At 42.9% G+C, this 23,565-nt stretch overlaps 1 protein-coding gene across 6 annotated transcripts in view; it reads right to left on the bottom strand.

Moving 5' to 3' along the window:
* Window positions 1-23,565, bottom strand: part of PPFIA2 (PTPRF interacting protein alpha 2) — a 1,804,029-nt gene that overhangs the window by 538,450 nt on the left and 1,242,014 nt on the right. For all 6 annotated transcript variants that reach the window (XM_069228760.1, XM_069228762.1, XM_069228763.1 and 3 more), the window contains 2 exons: window positions 19,187-19,270; window positions 18,262-18,393 (listed from right to left, as the gene is read on the bottom strand). In XM_069228760.1, coding sequence (XP_069084861.1) covers window positions 18,262-18,393; window positions 19,187-19,270 — 216 coding nt within the window. The remainder of the gene's footprint in view (window positions 1-18,261; window positions 18,394-19,186; window positions 19,271-23,565) is intronic.

Genomic DNA, 23,565 nt, shown 5'->3' with positions numbered 1-23,565 from the left:
TTACTTTATGTTTTTATGTCTGGGGAGCGGCCCCTTAGGCAGGGGTCGCTCCACTAGGGGCAAATTGTATTTAGGCCATGTCTACCCCCCTTGGGGGCAGACTGGCCTATTTTTATTAAGAGCAAATTTATTTTAGGCCATTTCTGGGGGGCACATTTATTTTAGGCCATTTCTGTCCCCCTTGTCTATTAGGCTGATCTGCCCCCAGAGGGCAGAAACCACTTAGGCACCAGGGATTGGTGTGTGTGTATGTGTGTGTGTTCTTTGGGGGGGCAGCTCCTTGGGCAAGGGTTGCTACCCACAGGGGCCCATTACTGTTGACCATATCTGCCACCCCATTTCCCCCCACTGGGGGCAGAAAGCCCACCAGAGACCAGGGAAGATTTATTTTTCAAAATAAGAGGGTGGGGGTATGGCCATACCCCCCACCCCAAATAAATGGGGACAAAGTTGTTCTGCCCACCAGTGGGCAGATGGGGTAATTACCCCCGATCCACACCCCAGGGGGGCAGGAAGTCTACTAGATGCCAAGGAATTAAAATAAAAAAAATTGTGGGGTGATAGCTACCAACCAGTATGGGCCTGGGTATGCCCCCACCCCAACTGAAGGGGGTAACAGTCTTTCAGCTCTCCCCACTCACACTAAAACATCTTATCCCACGGCAAGTAAGAGGACATTTGATTATGTTGGGTTTTGGTTTTACGTTTGGGCCATGAGAGCTTGGCTATCTCTCCAAATCGTCCCACTTGGAATGGTGAGGGCTGCACTTTTTGGACTTAGTGACGCTGCAATGTAGAAAACTCTACAAGACCTAGACACATCTAAAAACTAAACATCTGGCTGATTCCAGAGAGGTGTGCTTCACATGCACCACGCACAATTTTCTTACCCACAATGCCCTGCAAACCTCCAACTTTGCTGGAAATCACACATTTTTCCCACATTTTTGTGATGGGACCTTCCGGAATCTGCAGGAATCCACAAAATTCCTACCACCTAGCATTGTCTCATCTATACCGCTGAAAATTCTGTGGCACTTGCCAGCCTAAAGATCTTTTTATTCAAACTGCCCTTTTGGACCCGCTTTGGTTCCCCCTCAATTTTGACATGTTTTTGGCTCTTCCCTGTCACAGGCACTTGGCCCACCTACACAAGTGAGGTACCATTTTTATCGGGAGACTTGGGGGAATGCTGGGTGAAAGGAAATTTGTGGCTCCTCTCAGATTCCACAAAATTCTGTCACCGAAATGTGAGGAAAAAGTGTTTTTTGGCCACATTTTGAGGTTTGCAAAGGATTCTGGGTCACAGAACCTGGTGAGAGCCCCACAGGTCCCCCCATCTTGGATTCCCCTAGGTGTATAGTTTTAAAAAATGCACAGGTTTGGGAGCTTTCCCTAGGTGCCAGCTGAGCTAGAGGCCAAAAGCTACAGGTAGGCACTTTACAAAAAAACACGTCAGATTTCAATGTAAAAATGTGATGTGTCCTTGTTGCGTTTCCTGTCGTAAGCATTAGGTCTACCCACGCAAGTGAGGTACCATTTTTATCGGGAGATCTGGGGGAATATAGAATAGCAAAACAAGTGTTATAAAAAAAGACGTCTATTTGAGAAATGCCCTGCAATTCACATGCTAGTATGCGCACCCCGGAATTCTGAGATGTGCAAATAACCACTGCTTCTCAACACCTTATCTTGTGCCCATTTTGGAAATACAAAGGCTTTTTTGATACCTATTTTTCACTCTCTATATTTCAGTAAATGAATTGCTGTATGCCCGATATAGAATGAAAACCCATTGCAAGGTGCAGCTCCTTTATTGGTTCTGGGTACCTAGGGTTCTTGATGAACATACAAGCCCTATATATCCCCGCAACCAGAAGAGTCTAGCAGATGTAACGGTATAGTGCTTTAAAAAATCTGACATCGCAGGAAAAAGTTATAGAGTAAAACGAGGAGAAAAAGTTATGTTTTTTCACCTCAATTTCAATTTCTTTTTTATTTCAGCTGTTATTTTCTGTAGGAAAACCTTGTAGGATCTACACAAATGACCCCTTGTTGAATTCAGAATTGTGTTTATTTTTCAAAAATGTTTAGCTTTCCAGGATCCAGCATTGGTTTCACACCCATTTCTGTCACTAGCTGGAAGGAGGGCTGAAGGCACAAAATATAGTAAAAATGGGGTATGTCCCAGTAAAATGCCAAAATTGCATTGAAAAATGTGGTTTTCTGATTCAAGTATGCCTGTTCCTGGAAGCTGGGGATATGGTGATGTTAGCACCACAAACCCTTTGTTTATGCTTTTTTCAGGGGGAAAAACACAAGCCTTCTTCTGCAGCCCTTTTTCCCATTATTTTTAAGAAAAAAAAATGTGTGCTGTATTTTAGCTAATTTCTTGTTCTCCTCCAAGGAAACCCACAAACTCTGGGTACCCCTAGAATCCCTAGGATGTTGGAAAAAAAGGACACAAATTTGGCGTGGATAGCTTATGTGGACAAAAAGTGATGCAGGCCTAAGTATGAACTGCCCCAAATAGCAAAAAAAAGGCTCGGCACAGGAGTGGAAAAGGCCTGGCAGCGAAGGGGTTAAATAACCTTTTGTTATAAAAATATTTAAGACAAACACTGTTTTAAAACATTGCAATGGTCAATTGAAATATACACTTGAATATAGTTAATAATGATCTTATAACAAACTGTAAGCCTACTTTATAGATATTGATGTGCCAAACCCACAAAAAAGCCAATAGGCCTACTGACCCTCTGACAAAGGTAATAGGTCTGCCTTACTTAAAATTACACCCTTTATATATTTTTTTCATCACACAACCACATGGTCAGGCCAAGCCTTACCCCCAACCTTAGGGTGTGCTCAGCCAAATGCTGTGCAAGACAGGGGGTTGGGAGCCCAAGGGGAAGGGGGACTTGCACCCAACCCCACGCATGGCAATTTATATATTACTTGATTTCAAAGTAACTATGAAGATTCACTGAAAAAAAAATCAAACGAACATAGTTATGTGAAAATGTCAGTTATAATATACCATTTTAAAAGAAAAAATCCATTAAAATTCACTGCTTATAGTTATGTCAAATTACTGTAACTCGTGCCCTAAAGTAATTATCACTCAGCAATGTCAGTATATATCAGGAGTCTCTAACCTTTTCTGTTATGAGAACTACTTACTATCAATAACAATCATCCCGATCTACTAATAGCATTAGTGTTGTAATAATGATTACATCAGACAGGATTATGTTAATTGCAATTGAAAATTACCCATAGCGATCACCTCTGCATCTGCCAGGGTAGCCAGCAGTAATGTAAAAAAGGCTTTTCCAGTTTGGGATGCTTTTTGTGTGGGTAATACATAACGGCCATATTTGATATGTCCTTGGCATCAAGGTAATAATATTAGTAATAAATCATGTGGTGTTGGGAGGTTTATTTCTCAAATATCAGATTTAAAAATATTTTGGAAATTCAACCATCAGCTTATCAATTCAGATAAATAATACACATTCTCATTTCGAATACACAGTTTTCAATTTTGGTATACATATATTAAATCATTAATCAAAAGCTTCTAATTTATTTGGCTGTACTGGACACAGGCAAACTAATTCTAGGCAGCTGGAGAGCTACCACTGGCTCACAAGCCACTAATTGGAGAAGCCTGATAGGATATTATAGTTAGATTCAGATTTTACACACACAAAATAGCAGCTATAGGTATAGTTATCTCAAGAAACTATTACTCGTGTCCTAAGGTAACTAACTCATACCCTACCATGCACAGTTTTCTCATCAATAATTTTATTGCAAGTGCTGCAGTGATAGTATCAATGATGTCATAGAAGATGTCATGACTGATGTAATATGTGAGATAATTAGCAGTGCACAGAGAGACAGAAGTATAGTTACCGTAGGGCACGAGTTATAGTTGCTCGAAATTACTATAACTGGTGAATTTTAGTGTTTTTAAGAGTTTAAAATTTTATGTTGTTACTGAACATGTCACCCAACTATAACATTACTTTAGCCTTTGCTTTTCAGCGAATGTGCATATCCCAACTAAAATGGCTTTATTGCTTTCTAGGGGTATTACACTTAGTGCTGCCCTCTAACGAGGGCCTTAGAGCAAGCATGCTTCTGGCATAATGCATGCAGAGCAATACGTGTGTGTGGTGTCCAGATGTGCAACATTTTTAAGCTAGTTGTTTCTTCTGCTTTAACGTTTTTACAAATACAAGCGTTGTCGTAGCCCAGTGGTTCCCAACCTGTGGGCCGGGGACCCCTGGGGGTCCGCGAAGCCTCCTCAGGGGGTACGCGGCTGCTTAAAACATTTAATAATATTAGGTCCCAGCTATCAGCAATGACTCCTCGGGGTCCCCGTGTTCCAATAATGAGTCAGTGGGGGTCCCCGGGCTCCAGTATTGATAAAATGGGGGTCCACACAATAGATCTGATTTTTATGCGCTGCGAACTCTCAACACTCATCCTCCTCTCATAGAGATTCACCGTTAACATTGTTCACCATACACTAACAGAGGTGCACTGCCTACCCTGAACTCACAACAGGACATTAGCCTGCTGGACTGAAACAGCACACTGTGCACTGTGAAGTCATAAGTGCTCCTCTCATCCTGCACTCATACAGGTAAGTCTTCACCTCGAACCGACACCGGTACAGGCCCACAAGCATAATACACAAGGTGCTTCCTGCATATACAGGAAAGACCTAGAGTTCAGGTACTTTGCTCATGATGCATTCACAGAGGCGCTTTCCCATCCTGCACTTATTCAGGTACCAAGCTCACCCTGCACTTTAATAGGCACACCTAGTGCTCAGGCACATTGCTCATCCTGCACTCATAAAGGCATACCATTCATATTGCATTTTCCCACTGAGCTCCCCTGGCAAAGTCTCCTTGCTAATGGATCCCCGCAGTTATAGGGGAGCAGCAGGGCGGGCACGAGGCACTTAACAGCCATCCCATCCTTGTGCGCTGCTACCGATTACCTTTGATGAGACTAAGCCTGGTAAATAGAGGGAAGCGACACATTGGTAGGGTCCAAAAAGTAGTAGTTTCAAAATGGAGGGTCAGTGAAATAAAGTATTTGTCTATGATCACACAATTTGATCAAGCAGGAAGCAAGGATTGATCCCTGATTTTTTTTAGTTTCACATTATGCAAGTCAGCGACTAGATGGGTATATCATTCTGACATCAAAGGTTAATGCTTTGTCCTTCCAGCTTAGAGGATGACAATACAGTATGGGTGACAGGCAGAATGCTGTTGTGATTAGGAGACCATACACCATGGCTTTTTCCTGCAAAGTCTCCATCTATTAGGACATAACTATTAACTATCATTCAAATTATGTGCTGCAAAAAACGCAATAGTGCACAGCAAAATGTAAATTTTTGTGCTGCAAAATTCCTGAATGTATGCTTCAAGGGGGGGGGGGGGTTCCTAGCTTCTTCCTTCTCTGTGATGTCCACCACATCTTAGGCCAGCATGGTGGTCTTCTTCTGCAAAACACCATTGACAACAAGCTTGGGACTGACTTGGATATTGACATGGTTACTAAGTCCAACTCCACCCTTCACAGCGGATCTGAGTTATAAGGGAGCCACTCGATGATAGAGCTGCTCTCACTATTTTCTGATTAATGGAAATTGTCCCAGGTTATTTGACAGGCACTTTATTGTTTAAAGTATGGGGTGGGGCGATGTGACTGTTTCATGTTTGAATGCTTACCAGATTTGCTGATGATAATCACAGCCAATATCTTGCACGCAAGCACCCTTTCCTTGTGTCTACACCAATGCCTTAATGCCTAACATTACTGCCCCCTCCGATGCCTTCTGTGGAACATGAATGCCCTTCTTAATGAGTGCTGCTTTCAAGAGGGGTAAGCAACTTTGGGTTGAGGTGTGTCATTTCCAAGAAACCCATATGTTGGGGAATGATTGCAGGTACCTCCAGAAATATGGTTTCACAAGGGTATACCATGCAGGCTTCCACAGAGGCTCTAGGAGTGAAGTGATCCTAGTTAGGGCCCATCTGCTCTTCTAGGTGGGACAGATTAAGACTGATTGATTGGGCTGATATATTTGGGTGGTGGGTACTCTCTGGGAATCCTCATTGATACTCTACTCAGTATGCACAACTCTCCTTTTTACACAGTCATTCCTCTCACACTTAAATATGACTTTGCTATCAGCACCAGTGGGACTTACAATTATTGGAGGTAATATCAATGGCCTTGCCAATGCTGCACTAGATAGGGCATGACCACCACTGACACTATCACTAACAAAGCTCACTGGAGTCCTTTGAAGGAGCCCTGAGTCTCTGTGACATATGGTGATGCTTCAACCCGACTGGGGGCAGATACACTTTTCTCTCTGGGGCACACAAGTCCTTCTCATGACTTGACTATATCTTTGCTTGCTACACCTACATAGATCAAATAAATATAATGCTACACACAAGGGAACTCCCAGATCTTCAGGCCTTATGCTCTAGGAGATGGTCTCCTTCTTCCCATACCGTGGAAACTGAGTGCTTGGTGGCTAACAAAAAAACCCTTCAGGGAAAAACTTAGAGCGATGTCAACCCAATATATCAGCACAATACCGTCTCAGTGGTGTCACCGGGATCCTATAAGGAGCATATGGAGCAGTGGGAAGGGCAGGCATGATCTAGCATTTCATAAGCGAGAAATGCTGCATGTCATTGAGACCCTCAAAGAGGTAGTGGTAGATGCTGAGCAGGATTATAAACAGGGAGCGTCTCCCCTGACCCTGTACAAACTTAAAATCATCACACTAGATCTGAAACAGACCCAACTTGATGAAGCAATGGAAATTTGGCTGGATTCTCAAAGTCAGATCTATGCGCACAGCGATAAGACCAGGAAACTGTTGCATTGGTTCAGCCAAATGGAACTTAAGCATAGACATATTGCTTATATAGATGATATGAACCTTCGGACCCTAAAACCAATGGTGTGGGCATTGGCCAACTACTATGTGTCCCTGTACACTGATCCCTCTTTCACAACAACAGACACTATTTGTGTCTACATATCCACAGTTAAGTGCCCAAGGCTCATGCGAGACCAGTACTGTGTACTAGATGAGCTTCTCACATCTAACAACATAATGCAAGCCACCTCCCTGATCACAACAGGCAAGTCCCCAGGCCCCATCGGATGGAGTTTTTCAAATGCCAAACAGATACACTTGCCCAACCCTTCCTGGATATGTATGCTGAAGCTAGAAAAATGTGAAGAAAATTGCATAGTACAACTATATTGAAAGCTGATGAACTGCATAACTCTGTGTATCTTATGGACTGATCTCACAAATTATTAGCGAGGCCAATATACTAGCCACAATTCTACTCACCATCATCTGACAAGAAATTAAATGGTGGTCACTCTGCCCCTCTCTTTTTTGGGACTATTGCCACTAATGAAGATGGCCATTTTACCCAAAATCCTATATCTGCTTCTGAATCACCCTTTTCATATCCCAGAGAAGAATAAAGCATAACTTAATAAATTACTCCCTAAATTCATGAGGGCTGGGGGCCACACAGAGTGGTGTTCTCAAAGTGCTGCTGCCTACATATGATGGTTGCCTAGCCATAGTAGATCTAGCTTTCTTCTAAAGAGCATTCCATTCCATGGTTCCAAATGATTGGGTCAAGGGTTGACTGGACCAGCCAGTCTACAAGCTGGAGCGTTGGCACCTGGGAGAGAGCCTCCCATACATTACACTTATGGTGGCAAAATTCACAAAACATACTTCAAGTTGCAGACTCTGTATTGAGGTTTGACAGACTTCACCTAAATGCCTTGGGTGGGAGGGGAGACTCACAGGAGAGACCCTATGCCCCAAGATGCCATCTGGGATGGATTTAGTGGTTGGGACTCTGGGAATTTCCTCCTTTGGCCATGTAGTTTGTACTTCAGGGGTGAGGTCTTAGTTATTCCGCTATCTACAGCTGAGATATAAATTTGGCTCCAATCTTTCAAACATTGTAGACATCATACATAACAGCCAATTAGAAGCCAAATTGATCATGCCCCCATCTACTAGATCAGGTTAAGTTTCTACCATTACAAAACATTGGTTATACACACTCTAGACTCCTTTCTTGACCTCAAGAGTAAATGGTAGCATGACCTTGGCCCACTCGATTTTGAGTGGACAATGGCACATTCGGCTCCTCAAGAGACCATAATCTCACCACACTTTAGAATGATACAATTTAAGTATCTCCATCTCAACTATCTGACCCCCGTACCACCTTTCACACATGAACAGAAGCCCAACTCTGAACTCTATCAATGGTACAATAACAGAAGGAGGTTTTCTTACACTACATGGAGTTATAGCACACTCCCCCCTTTGGGGCCTCCATCCAAGAGGTGCTGGGCGCTGCTCTTGGCAAGTCACTTGACTTGACCCCCAAAATTCTCCTACTGGAAGATGAAGAGACATGCAGAAAGGACACCACTTAGACAGTGGCCTTGCAATTTACAACATACATTTTTTCCTCATATTAAGAATAGAATATGGTCAGAAATTCACTCCACATCCTGTTTTTCAAGGTGAGTACCAATCAAACATTATATTTCTATTATGATAGATTGTTCCTTACCCCCACTTCTCTATTAAAATCTAAAGTTGTACCTAAGTCTAAATGCTGATACTGCAGTTTCAAAATGAGTGACCTCTTTTATATGTTTTTTGATTGACAGAAAGTTAATCTATTTTCGTTACAAATTTGGGACAAGATTGTGGATATTTGTTCTATCACATCTTCATTTGATACAAAACATGTTACTTTTTAGAGATGCATCAGATATTTGACTTAATGTCATGGTAGGGAACTTTGCTGTTTTATTGATTGCCATTGCAATACAAAGTATTTTCTCTAGATGGAAAGACACTACTAATATCACCTTTATTAGTTGGTGGAACATGCTATGTCATACACATCATTTACATAGAGTAAATGTACGTTCCACTGGACAACTTTTCCAAAATATTTGCTCTTGTTGCCATTTTTCCACTTCCTATCTAATACCCTTTTAAACCCTATTGAGGCAGTGGTGACATATAAGCCTCCCTGACCTTTCTTCTTCTTACTTTATTTTAAGAGTTGAGTGCTTTATTCGAAGTTCTTACATTTAGATTTCATTATTTCAATATAAATGGATAACTACCTCCCGAAAAAAACTACACTTGGGGAAATGAATTCTACATATCTTTCACCAAACGTTGTATTACCTGCAGAATAGATATTCACATATACAGGTACTTTGCATTTAAAGGTTAGCTTTGTTTTTCTAGTTTTAATTTTCCCCATTTGCAGAAGGCATGAGCACCACAGTCTTATTGCCTGTATTTAGCGTAATAACAAAACTGAACAAGAGAGTCCCTTAAGAGGAGATCCTGAGAACAGGTGGTAATGGTCATCTAGTCCCTGAGTTTGTACGATCCTTCATGACAAATATAAAAAGCTTCTCCTCAAACGAGAAATGCGTATGACCACAGCAAGTTTGGAAAAGCACAGAAACAACATTGTTCAAAAGACTTTATGTTCTTTCTATAAGAATGTTCGAGGAAAGTGCAATTTACTATGTTGTCCATGCTGCAATAATATTAGTCAAAAACACTTAGTGGAATGTGGTCCCTGAAAGCAGAAATCAGTGGGCAACATGAAACAAAGGGGCACATTTACTTACGTTTGACTCAGCACAACACAGCACATCAATAAAGTTGCAGTGCTATGCTGTGCTGTGTTGAGTTGAAAGGGAGAGAAAGGAAAAATGCCATACTTTAGGTTACTACAGGGGAAAACATTCTTTCCACTGGGCAGTAAATCCCAATACAACACATTGTGCCACTTAAGTGCAAAATGTTAGTAATTCTAAGTTAGATTATTTTATCCCAGTCTGTTAGACTTGGCATCCTTGGCATGGTCTCCCCTGACTTTTTGCCTCTGATTTCCAGGTTGTTTCTGTGTGCTGGACTCTGATTTTGCTGTTTTGTTTGCTCAGTACACTCTACCACTGCTGACCAGTGCTAAAGTGTAAGTGTTCCTTGTGTACATTATATGCGTAATTGGCTTTACATGATTAGCATATTTGATTTACTAGTAAGTCACTAGTACAGTGCACTAGAGGTGCCTAAGGCCTGTAAATCAAATGCTATTAGTGGGCCTGCAGCACTGGTTGTGCCACCCACGAGTAGCCCTGTAAACATGGCTCAGACCTGCCACTGCAGTATCTGTGTGTGCAGTTTTGAACTGCCAATTCAACCTGGCAAGTGTACCCACTTGCCAGGCCTAGACCTTCCCTTTTTCTACATGTAAGGCACCCCTAAGGTAGGTCCTAAGTAGCCCCATGGGAAGGATGCAGTGTATGTTAGAGGTGGGAAATGTAGTGATGTATCCTAACAGAGAAATACTGCTAAATTCATTTTTTACTGTTGTAAGGCCTATCTCTATCATAGGTTAACATGGGGGCTGCCTTAAAATATGATTAAAGTGTAGATTCCTTTTGGAGGCAGATACAAATTTGGAGTTTAGGGTCTCTGAAATCACATTTTAAAAATACATCTTTTAGTAAAGTTGTTTTTTAGATTGTTAGTTTGAAAATGCCACTTTTAGAAAATAGGCATTTTCTTGCTTTAACTATTCTGTGACTCTGCCTGTCTGTGGATTGCCTGTCTGGGTCAGTTTGACAGTTGGTATGTTTGTGAATCCCCTCTAGACAGTGAGACAATGGGAGCTGGGGTGTAGCCTGTATATCCTGATGAGCCATCTGTGCTAGAGAGGAGGGAGGAGTGGGTACTTACCCCTGAATGGGCTGTGCCTGCCCTCTCACAATGCAGTCTCCAACCCCTTGGTGTGTGTTTGGGGCCTGGCCTTGGCAAGGCAGGATCTTGTGAACAACAGAGACTTTCCTTTGAAGTAGGCCTACTTCAAAGGAAAAAGGGGTATACGTATTGGACCCCAAACCCCTGAAAATCAGATTACTTCTGGAACCAAGAGGAACCTCTGCCAAGGAGAAGAGCTGGAGGAGGAATACTGTCACTTTGCCTATGACTGTGCTTTGCTAGGTTGACCTGCAGTAGTTGCTTCTGCCTGAAAGAGGACAATGACTGACTTTTGTGTGACTTCCCACTGGTGAAGAATCTCCAAGGGCTAGAACTGAGCTTGCCTCTTGTTGTTGAAGTCTCAGGGACATCAAAGACTTCTCTCTGCCATCACCTGGACTCTCTGCAGAAAGTCCTGCCCTGCCAATTGGTGTCCTGACCTGTCTCTTGGCCCTTGAAAGGTGAAGCTGGTGAAAAAGGATAGAAATGACGCACTGCCGGCCTCGTGGCTAAAATCATCTCTCCAACTGCATCATGGCTGGGAGAACAACACGCAACGCCCACTAACGGCTGCTGATAACGACTCAAGCCCCATGCAGCACGGTTTCCTCACACCGTACGACCAGATTTCAAACGTAACATCGCTGGGTGTGAAAAATCAATGCACAGCCTGCCCAGACCGAGGTGTTCGTCTGGGAATCGACGCATCCCCCTCTTGCGGGAGAGAGAATATGATGTGCGCCGACCCGACTGAGGAAAGAATGATGTACGGACTTGCTTGCGAGTGAGAAATCGATGCATTGCAGCTTTATTTTTGACACTAACCAAGTACTTTGTGTAACAACAGCATTCTCACTGTTTTCTAAGGATTAAGACTCATTCTTTTTAAAATTCATATCTTGACTTGTGTATGTTGGATTTTTATCATTCTAGTCTTGTTTGATTTAGATAAATATTATCTATTTTTCTAAACTGTGTGGTGTCCATTTTGTAGTGTTTCACTGTATTACTGTGTGTTTTGGTACAAATACTTTACACATTGCTTCTAAAGTGAAGCCTGCCTGCTCCTCCCAATTTAACAAAGGGGCGAGCGGGGGTTAACTGAGGGTGAATCTCCTTTACCCTGACTAGAGTGAGGGTCCTTGCTTGGACAGGGGGTAACCTGACTGCCAACCAAAGACACCATTTCTAACAGAGTCAAAGATATAAACCTCAGGGGAGGATGGTATTGATGGGTAAAAGGGGCATCGCCCTACCATCCTTGGGGGCAAAACAAGAGGATGAGGATGAACACTGGGTAGCTGTAAATATATACTGCGCTTGCTGGTCAGTGACAAATTATTCTCAATCTGTGTGGGTAACGGGGTGTCCACTGGGCCCTGTTCATTTGTTAGCTGGGCAAGGTTTTGCTCACCATGGAGGCAAAAGCCAGGGCAATGACATCACACTGGTGGGTTCTGTGTGTTTCATTGTGAGGAACAGATTTTAATTTTGGGCTTTAGTTACATGGCCCAGGGCGAGGTCTGACTAGCTCAATTAACCTTAATACCCAGGGGTGGGGCAGAACAATGGAGATAATTTAGGAGTGGGTGTGCCCACGACCTCACTATCACCTGGCAACACATGTTGATGACCTTCTCGATAGGTGGGCTCGAGTCTAGGAATGAAGTCCAGCAGCTTCCATCGACGTTAAGAAAGGAAGTCCGGCATGGGTTTTTGTTTCCTTTTTTTAGTGTAGTCCAGAATAGAGAGAATAACTTGATGAGTCTTGGTGTGCAGTTTTTTTTTTTTTTTTTTTACTAAACCTGTGTTTTTAAAGTAATTTACATTTGTGGGAGCTCTCAGCAACCTAAACATTATAGTGTACTTCGGACTCTGTGAATCAGTAAGTCCCTGTCTTATCCGGTCATCCCCCTCTTTTTCTTTGGGTCTTTCTCTCTCTTCACATTTATCAGTTCATTCGCTGTACAGGGGTTGGTGAATATTCTGGCGCCTCTTCCTAATAAATCTATTGAACTCAGCATTTCAATACAGCAGTCAGTTAAGAGGGGTCCTCACCCCACTCTGGCTCACGTTAGCCAGGAGCTGCACTGGACGAGGAGAGGGTGGCAGGGCAGGTACAGGTTTAATTAAATACTATAACCTTGAAATGAAAGAAAAAAATATATATCTGCTCACTTCTGAGGTTTTCACACAGAGACTTTAAAGTGGCCAGTTCCCGAGAGAACTAAATTGATCAGTTTTGCACGCTTGTGTAGAGCACTGCACACAGCGCGTGCCCACAAATTTACATCCATTGATTACAGCAAGGAGCATGGCATGTGTGGGTTTCTGGATGCAAAGAGCATGGTGCTTGTATAAGTGAGTGGATTTATAAGCTGCCCTAGCTCGTAGAGTCTCTGAACCCAACAACCTTGCCCCTAGGTGTGTGGCAGATTTGTAGCATGGTGCTCAAGTTGTGTCATGTTTTCCCAGGAGCACCCCCACCCTCTTTACAGCTAGTAACCAACTCGGAATGTCTCGGGATCTACATGTGTACTTAAGTAATGTTGTGAATTATTCTAGGACATACACTAAATCAGCTGGATATCAATTTTGATTTGCCCTAAGTTTCTGAAGTCTCCACGCACCATGCTATTTCCCTTCCAGCCACGTTCTTGTGGTTTCTGTGCTGAAACCTACTCATATTTGGGGTCTGCTGATATTAGAGCTGTGGCACCCTATTTAAGCCAATATTGTCCATAGTTTAAAAAAAGACGTGTGTAAAAATCATTTAATAAAATGCTTATTTATGTTGCTCTGAACCCCTAGTAAAGTGCTCAGTTTCCATTGGAAAGAGGGCTGCTGCAGATCCCTTCCTACCCTGTACACAATCAAATGTCACCTTCTCCTACCCACTGGAGGGGCTTGGGAAGCCTGTGTGGCTTGATTAAAAGCACTGCACTATGTTTTGTTTAAAGGGTGCAGTTGTTTTGTAATAATGTAATCCTAAAACAACTGTGCAGTGTAAAATCTCAGAAACACTTTTCAAATTTTAGAAGCAATACAATGTTTGCATTTATTTCACTGTGGTATAGCCACCAAAGTTGACTTTCCGCACCAGCGCCAAGCTGGGGGGTGAGGGTTGCAGTTGGAAAACATCTTAATGGGTTAAATGCATTTGTGGTTGCAGACGTCCTTGTATTCCCAGCAATTCTCAGCCTGCAATAAAAATGTCAGGTAAGGCTGGTGATCAATGCATCCTCAAGAGAGATATGGGTTTTTGCTTAGTGGCAGCTTTGACTCAACCTAAACTAGCGCAGAGGGTTAATGAGCCTCCTGAAAAGCACAACATGTAACGTGAGGATCACAGAGTAAGCAGACAGCTCAGAGGGTTTCTGCTTTTGATACAGAGATCCCTTTGCAACTTGCAGTTTATATGTTACGATTCTGATAAACCACAGTGAGCTATGAACTCATAATATCAAACAGCTGCATATAAACAGCAAGGCATAGGTTTAGAAACGTATGCCCCTCCCAATCATTCGTTGGTCTAAGGTTGCATAAAACAAACCTTCCTTTTGGATAGTAAAACATTGTTATTAGTAAACACAACCTACACCACTGTGCTGTGTTTTAAATCCCAAGTTAGTGTTTCTCCAGACCACACACTCAACATATAATGCCCACTGGTATGGATGGCCAGTGACTTCTACACTCTGTAGTCCTCATTCTCTTATAGACATTGATTTACACACTTGTAAGAATCATTGTCTCTATAATGTATGTGTGATGTAAATCGCTCTGACACCCTACATTGGGATGCACAGCACGATAAAAGAAATTAAATGCATATGAGAAATGGGCTATGGAGAGATGAAAGGCACTGATGAAGGGTGATAATGAGGGAATCCATGGATATGGTGATCATTTTGGGTGGGGGGGGGGGGGGGGCGGTGAGGAAGTGCACCAGCAACGATTTTCAAACCTGGTGCCATCAGCACTAATGCTGGCCTTGAAAGCCGGTATTTCTCCCAGTCACCACTCCCCAGTGCTGAGAGCTCAGGAAGACTGCAGTAGATGCTGTCCATGTACAATGTTACCTCCTGGCTGGGCCTTGATGACTTGATTGGCCAGTGCAGTAAAGAGGAAGAGATGTGTTACACACATGAAACAACTGGACTGCCTATTTTCGTAGGTGGGTGGGTGTGTTTGTCTGGCGGGCGGTTGCTGGTAAGAAATTTTACAAGCAAACCAATTTTAGGCTTGGGGAAATTTGCTTCTAATGTTTTCTTCATATTTGTGTTTTAAAATGATGCCCATTTTTATAAACATTGCAGAAAACATATTTGTTAGAAATGGGTTTCTGGTTAGCTATGGTATGCACCTACGGCAGGTAGAACCCACCCACTAGTCAGGGCAAGGGAGTTACACGTCCAAGATAACCCCTGCTCACCCCCATGGTAGCTTGGCACGTGAAGTCAGGCCTATCCCAAAGGCAATGTGTAAAGCGTTTGCACAACGCACACAACACATGTGATGCACTATTCCCACCACAAAGGAAACACAACACCAAGGTATATAAAAATAAACTGTATTGTACACCAAACACAACATGCCAGTAATACCCTGCTGCTCAAGCAGTTGTCACAATGTTACGCAATATGGTTACTCTGCAGAGATCAGCAGTAGTCACACATAACATGCAGGTTACTTATTATTCTGCAACATAAGCAGTAGTCAGGAAAACATTAAGATAAAAATGCACTTGTCATACAATTATCATAAATGCCCATACCAGGAACATCAGAATACATATGGCAAGTCACGAAAACATATCACCACTTCATGCCCATAAAAGGAACATTGGCAAATATATGGCACATCATAAAAGAAAACACATATCACCCTAGCTGCACAGGTCACAAGAGAACACATGACCATGATCACAACAGCAGGACAGCATATGTTAGTTGGCAACATCCTTAGGGGTACCACAAACCTGAAGACATGCAGGTAACACAGGGATATCCATAACCCAATATCAGAGTTCCTGCACTCCCGTTGTAGCACCTGTGGTGCCAGAGTTAAGGCTGGCAGGACCGGGGACCTCTGTTGAGGGTTGCCACCCCAGCCTGCTGTGTGGAAAGGGAGGGGGTGGCACCCCCCCGTTTTATTATCAGGGTCCCTCCTGGAGACCAGTGCCAATACCGTGTGCCTTCAGATTCTGTGCCCCCTCCCGGCCATGTTTGACCCTCTTGGGGGGGGGGGCCCGAAGTCAGGCCTAAAGGACTGTTGGGGCATCCGCACTCCTGGTTCAGTAGCCGTGACAGAGAGGGACTCACTTTCCACCCCCCATGTCCTGCGATACTAGTGGCAGCTGCCCACAGCCTCAAGGCGGCTGCCAGAAAAATGATGGAGAGGCAAACACTCTGCCGGCCACGATCCTCCTGGAGATGGCTTTCACAGCTTCCTCGGGCCTCTGGCGGCCTAGCTGCTGGCCCGTTCTTCTCTCCGGGCCGCAGCGGTAAACTCCAGTGAAAGGAAGAGTCCGTTGGTGCCCCGGGGGTGCTCAACGTAGAACGCTTTGCCCAGGGGCACCGCTGGTGCGCCTTTTATCCTGACTTCATTTCCTGGTGCCCCGTGGGCATCTGATCCAGCACACTTTTGACGCGATCAGGTTCCACCCATGCCCTGGTTGCCGCGGTGCTACCCAGCACAGCAACGCTCTTACAAAGCGCTGGGGACAAAATAGGCACAGCAACATGCTTCCAAGTGCAAAATAGATAAAAAGAAAAGCGCTTCCAAGGCACTTTAAGAGAATTAAACAGAGCGCTCTCCAGGCATCATATATTTAAAGTGAAGCGCTCCTCCTGCGCTTTAGCAGATGATGGCAGGGGTTAGGGGCCACAGCACCCAGCCCCTGGGGGACACAACAAGGTGGAACCCAGGGCGGCAGGGCCCAGCAGCAGGCCAGCACAAGATGGATGCAGACAGTTGGCAGTTCCCCCTAGTGACCCAACAGGTCACAGGTCAGCACAGCAGCAGCAGTCCTAGGCGGTTCCTGGTGAGTCCCTCCAGCATTCTGTGTCCAGTTACACACGTTTCCAAAGTGCCTCCAATTGTGGGGAAAATCCCATGTACTTATACTCAGTTTGCAGTGGATTAACAGAGAAGGGGAGAGGAGGTTTCAACCTGTTACAACTGGTTCTGGGAGTGCTCCCTCTCTCTTCCAGCACAGGCTCCAAACATCAGTTGGGGGTAAATGACCCCTTTGTGTGAGGCCAGGGCACAGCCTTTACAGATGCATGTGTGCCCTGCCTCCCCCCTCTCAGCCCAGGAAGACCATTCAAAATGCAGATGCACCTCTGTGACACCTCCACCCTCCCTGTGTACAGGCTGTCTGAAAAGTATGCACAAAGCCCAACTGTCACTCTGCCCAGATGTGGATTGGGGTCAAGCTGCAAAACACTAGTCTCATAAGCACAGAGAAATGCTCACTTTCTAGAAGTGGCATTTCTGTAATTATAATAAAAAACCCACCTACACCAGTAAGCAGTATTTCTTACTAGCATTACAACCATACCAAACATGCCTATGCTACCGCTCATAAATAAGACAATACCCCCTAGACATCCGGCAGGGCATTTCCAATGGAATCCTAAGAGAAGGCAGCCTTCACAGCAGTTAGAAACCAAATAGGCTGTTTGTCACTACCAGGACAGGCCACACAACCGGGCACATGTCCTGCCTTCTACATACATAGCACCCTGCCCAAAGGACTAGCTAGGGCCTACCTTAGGGGTGACTGACATGTAGTAAAAGAGGGGTTCTGGGCCTGACAAGTAAATTTAGATGCCAGATCTCTGTGGCAGAAAACTGCGTACACAGGCCCTGCACTAGAAGGCATGAGATAGGTTTGAAAGGCACATCTGTGGGTAGCACAAGCAGCACTGCAGACACACTAGTAGCATTTAAATTACAGGTCCTGGGTATAGGGATACCACTGCACAAGGGATTTACAGGTAAATTAAATGTGCCAATTAGGTATAAGCCAATCATACCAACTTTTAGAAGTGAGAGCACCTGCACTTTAGCACTGAGCTGCAGTGATAAAGTGCTCAGAGTCCTAGAGCCAACAAGAGGTCAGGAAAAATAGGAGGAAGAGGCAAAAAGTCTGGGGAGGAACCCACAAAAAAGGGCCAGGTCCAACAATATTATTTTGGTGGTCACCCCCACCACACCCTCCTTTTGTAGCTGTGGCTCACTCATTATAATCGGGTATAACATTTCCACCCCACCACGTTTAAAATCCACCAGCCGTCCCTGATAACCAATAATGCCAGCATTTGACCGAAACAACTTTATTAGTAATTTACCTTGTCTTCAAGTGCTGCCATTCTTTCTTTCAAGTGCAACTGCAGGCGTTCATTAGACTCGGTCAGAAGTCTGTCCACCGTGTCCGATAACCTTTTGTTGTGCTCTTCATTCATTTTCTCTCTCTGCCTAGCCTTAAGGAGGAAAGCAAAAGGAGGAGTTTGATTAGTCGATTCTGTATCCTTGGTGTGGAAAATATGCAGGTGGAAGCGGAGACTTGAAAATAACTTCACCCTGACATTCTCATTACCCAACGATACTAATATAAGATCCTAATATAATGGCTCCTAATGTATGTACACACACATTGCTTGATGGAGGTTCGTAATACGTGCCGAAATCTAATAATTAAAGTACAGAAAAATAGGCTTCTCTTAGTGATGGTCGAACATTCATTTTTTTTATTTTATTATTCTTTCTGATTTATGATAGTCGAACATTCATTTCACTCTGATAATGTATATAAAGTATGACTGGGGTGATGAGGCTGTGAAAATAAGCATCTTCAATGTGAAAGATAATACGATGCTTACTGTCACTGTTGTAATCAACATTATATACAAATCCAGTAATGTGTTAATTACACTGTCCACCTCTAGGACACTAGGTTGGTGCCAAGCCCACCACTATGCCTGGGACATCACCCAACCTGCATATTGGGTACAAGTCAGACCAGGGGCCCAGGCAACCCTCAGTCATGGTGGCCCTAATGATAACCTGCATGTCTTACCCACATACATTTATCCGTCTCGTGCCTCAGACCACGGACTCCTTACCAGCATATCTTAAGCTGAGAGGCTTCCCCAAAGCTCTAGCTTTGACTGTAAAGAAATTGCCATGTCAAGGTGCTAAATGATGTAACTAGGCTACCCTCAACTTTTTTGCGCCATGGCCTATAAGTTACCGTCTTCGTTGTCATGAACCTACTCGTTGAAGTTCCTGGTTCTTCTCTTCAAGCTGAGTTTCTAGGTGCCTCATACGTTCTTCAATGTTGCCGTGCCTTTCTTCAGCCTGTTGAAAACACAATACACCCGTTTTGAAATTCCATCTTTAGAAGGAACGTATTTTGCAAGTCAAATTAGACAAGGGAAGAAGCAAGCTGCTACTAACCGCAGACATATTTAAAACACGTATTGGACTGTTTTTTGGCAGCTGGACGCATTGCTTGAAATGTGTCAGCTATAGTGGCCTAGAATATCCAAGCACCAGCAACACACTAAGTAGTCTTGTGAGCAGTGATCTCAGCCAAATGTAACATGCAGAGTGAGCATTGCTTCAACACAAACCCCTCATCATTAATTCACAAGCTCCGAAAGCACTGGACTGCGAGATGGGATGGTTAAAACAAATGAAAGGAAAGAAATGAGATGGATTCTAATTATAAATAGAAAGTAAAGTCCAGTAGGACTACCTTCCTACGTATGGAGATCATGTCTTGTAGTTTAGCTTCCATAACATACTGACAATCATCAGACGAGGTAGAAGAGGTTGGATCAGACTAACAATTTAAGGAAAAGGAGAGGGACAAATTAGGAAATAAATAACTAAAGACGCTCAACAAAACAGCCCCGAGTGTTCAAAAGAAAAGTGTAATAAGCAATCAACACTTTACATCATGTACTAATATGCAGAATACAGAAATACTGTAACCCAGGAATTGATTGACATAATGTAGTTGGTTTCAAATCAAGTTAACCTAAAACAAAATTCCATGAATCAGTTCTTATACCCAGTTGAGCTATGGCAATTCAATGTTAGCAATGGCAGACAAAATGAAATATAAAACACGACTTGGATACGACTGGGCTAAAGTAGTCTTGCATTTTGTAACCAATTGTGATCACACATATTGAGATGAGTACATTGGCAAAATAGCTTATTGGGCAGCTTAAACAACGCAAACATTGTGCTTTGACAACATGAACTCATCAGGTCAAGGTCATCTTACACAAGGGGAACATTATTGACATACCATTCAACTGGCAGTGAACCCACGTGGGTAACAATGCATACTGTTCGATAAAGTAAAGTCACTCAAAATGAAATTCCCTTACGTTGTCTAGGTATAGAAGATTTCAAATTGCCGGCAGTAAAACACGGAAAACCTAAGTGTTTTATTGGTTATGAAAACTAGAGAATATCGTTTTCAGAAGATTTTTCAACAAATATGATGAGGATTCCAGGAGTTCCTATTGACCTTCCTTTTTGTCCAAAGTAGAGCCTAATCTTCAACATTATCTCATGTTAAGGAAGTGACATTTTTGAAACGAAGCCCTCAGTTGGTATGGAGATAGTTGAAATAATCGAAACTATTGATGGAGAGAAGCCAGTGTCATCTTAAATATTCCGGAGTAAAGAAGTACTTGTTTAATATAACAGTGCTCAACCCAGTGTAAGGTATACACAACACCAGCCCTAACAATGATGAATACAGCAATATTCAGATTTAAAAACTGAGCTGATTCCATTAAAATGAAAACATTTTATTTTTACCATAAATTATTCTTAATATCAAAGTAGTTCGGCTCCCTTTCCCTAACTCTACTTGTTGCTTTTAATATGGAAACCAGAACTGCTGTGAACAATCATATGTTACCTACGCATATTCATTTGTTGTGCACCTTTGTCCGAGCTTCTCAGAGAAAATGGAACAGAAATAAGTGAAAGACTTCAAATATTCCTTCAACTGCAAAAAAGACCACAGTTTAAGGATCAGAAAGCTAGCCCTTTAGTGATCTGGTATTTAAGTTGAATGAAAGAAGGCAGGAACGAAGTGCTCACTCGTTCTGGAAAGGGGTTTAAAATGTCTAAAAACAGTACATTCTTTGTGTGAAAACTGCAGAATGGGGTTCTGAGAAGCATATTTTTACAGAAATGTTGGATTATGGGATGAGGGTGAATGCTTGTGAAATTCAAACTGTTTTAGAAGCATGGAATCCTGACCATAGTTGATCACTGAATGGTTTTAGGGGGAGTTACATTGCGTGACAATCCTCGGGCTGAATGTGGTGTTTTGTTAAGTCATTGCATCTCACAAATGTGTCCCTTAACCCCTTTTAACAAAGGGTGATGTGGGCAAAGACTAAGTTACCAGATAAGCGAATGTCATAGGTAAGATTCTGCCCCCAAAAAGATGGCAAATTGCCTCTCCCTTTCAGAAAACCTCACTCTACAGCAGTGTATCGAGCCCTTCAATACCAAATATAGGGAATAGAGGGGTTATAGCAGACAGGACGACTTCTTAAGTTAGTATCAATCACAAGGAGACAGTAACTAGATATTAGTCATGAAAGGTGCCACTGGGAAGTGTACAGGACCCACAACGGGCTATCTGGCAAGAAAGCCATGTTTTAGAAAGCTTGGCTGGCTAAAACAAACATATCTAAGCCCTATCACGGAAGTGCAAGTATGATAAAACAGGATGGACTACAATGCAGTATATATACTTTGCTCTGGTAATTGACAGTGAACATCTCACAGTGAAAACCTGTTGGCTTGTGTATAAAAGCAGGTTCTAATCTATAAAAACGATCGTTCTTTTCCCTTACTGGCCTCTGATTTTGGGGTTTCGGCCATGAGTCAGTCTCCATAATGTTTCCTCACTCACTGTATGGACTTGAGCTGCAATTGTAAGTGTCTGTCTTGTAAAATAAGGCCAGCTGCCGTGAACACTTGAGGCGTAGTCTTCGGACATCCATATGCAAATATTTAGAGACTGGGAGAGGGACTGTATGTCTCGTCCAGCCTGGTGTCTGTACATTTGTAGCACAGTGGCACATGGCCCGGATTAAATTGGTAGTGTCCTGCTGTACCTGTATAATTCAGTTGGGATTTCAAATAGACACACCACATTTCTTATTGACTGAAGTGTAAAACCTGTCGTATTTAAACTGTTTTTATCCTTTTGGTAAAGTGTGCCTGACGTGCCTTTTTCTACAAATGTCTCGTCACAAACAAATATCTGAAGTCAGCTTTACACTATATACATTTGTTTGTCTAATTATAACATTTGGCATAGCTCCTTGAGCAAGCCTTAGTGGAATTCATGCTTTGAGCTACGTTGTTGGCCCAATTAATTACTCTGTTGGCTAACTGGCACTTTAAAGTTCTCCCTGGAACAATGGGACAATTCCAGAATATTACCCTTCTCCTGAGAGAGGAACGGGCCAGGGTGAGATCTTAACCATAACTTGTGCCCTCGCCATACACTGATAAATACCTCACATATTAGACCATTCACAACAGGTTCTCACCATTGAAAACTTCAATCCGACCTCTGAAATGACACCATTGATGATAACACAGTGCATAGCTGGAGCACGAATTATAGTTAATAATGGTGCCTTAGTGGTTTTGGTAATTTAAAATGTATTTTCTAATTAACATTTTCACCTAACTATAACGTCCCTTTAACCTTTGTGTTTTTGTCACTTGAAAAACGAAAGGTTACATAGGGACGTTATAGTTAGGTTCTGAATTTACTGGCACAAAACCGTAGAAATTCTGCAATTATAGTTGGAGTTGATTCAGGTAGCTATAACTCGCACCCTAAGGTAACTGTAACTTGCGCCCTCACCATGCTCTGCTAATTATCCGAGATACTACAGCACTCATGACAACTTTTGTCACGTCAATAAAAATATCAATGAAACATCAGCAATCAAATTACTATTGGAGAAAAAAAATGAATAGCAAGGGTGCAAGTTATAGTTACCATAGAGCGAGAATTATAGTTACTTGAAATAACTCTGATTATAACTGCTGAATTTTTATGGTTTTGTGCTAGTAAATTTAGAACCTAACTCTAACGTCCGAATAACCTTTGAATTTTGAAGTGAATTTCTATGTTTTTTTTAATTCTATTTACTAAATATAATAATGTCCCTGTAGCCTTTGTTTTTTTCCATGAATTTTCATGTTTTTATTTTAATGCCGCCAACCCCCATAACCACAAAGGGAGTTAGCGGCAGGAATTGTCTTTCTGGGAGTGAGAGCAGGTGTGAGTGGGTGTCTCCGGGTGTGAGAGTGTCTTTGAGCGTGTGTGTGTGTCTGTGTAGGTCTGCGAGTGGGGGTGCAAGAGTGACTCGGTCTGTGAGTGGGTGCAAGAAAGTCTGAGTAGGTCTGTGAGTGGGTGTGTGTGTCTCTGAGTGGGCCTGTGAGGGGTTGTGTGACTGTCTAAGTGGGTCTGTGAGTGGGTGTGTGAGGATCTGAGTAGGTCTGAGTGGGTACATGAGTCTCTGAGTGTGTCTGTGAGTGACTGCATGAGTTTCTGAGTGAGCTTGTGAGTGAGTGTATGAGTCTCTTAG

Source organism: Pleurodeles waltl, chromosome 4_1 (assembly GCF_031143425.1).
Source record: "Pleurodeles waltl isolate 20211129_DDA chromosome 4_1, aPleWal1.hap1.20221129, whole genome shotgun sequence".
NCBI classification, from domain to species: domain Eukaryota; kingdom Metazoa; phylum Chordata; class Amphibia; order Caudata; family Salamandridae; genus Pleurodeles; species Pleurodeles waltl.
Note: the sequence above shows the minus strand (reverse complement) of the source record. Positions and strands in the feature narration are given on the sequence as shown.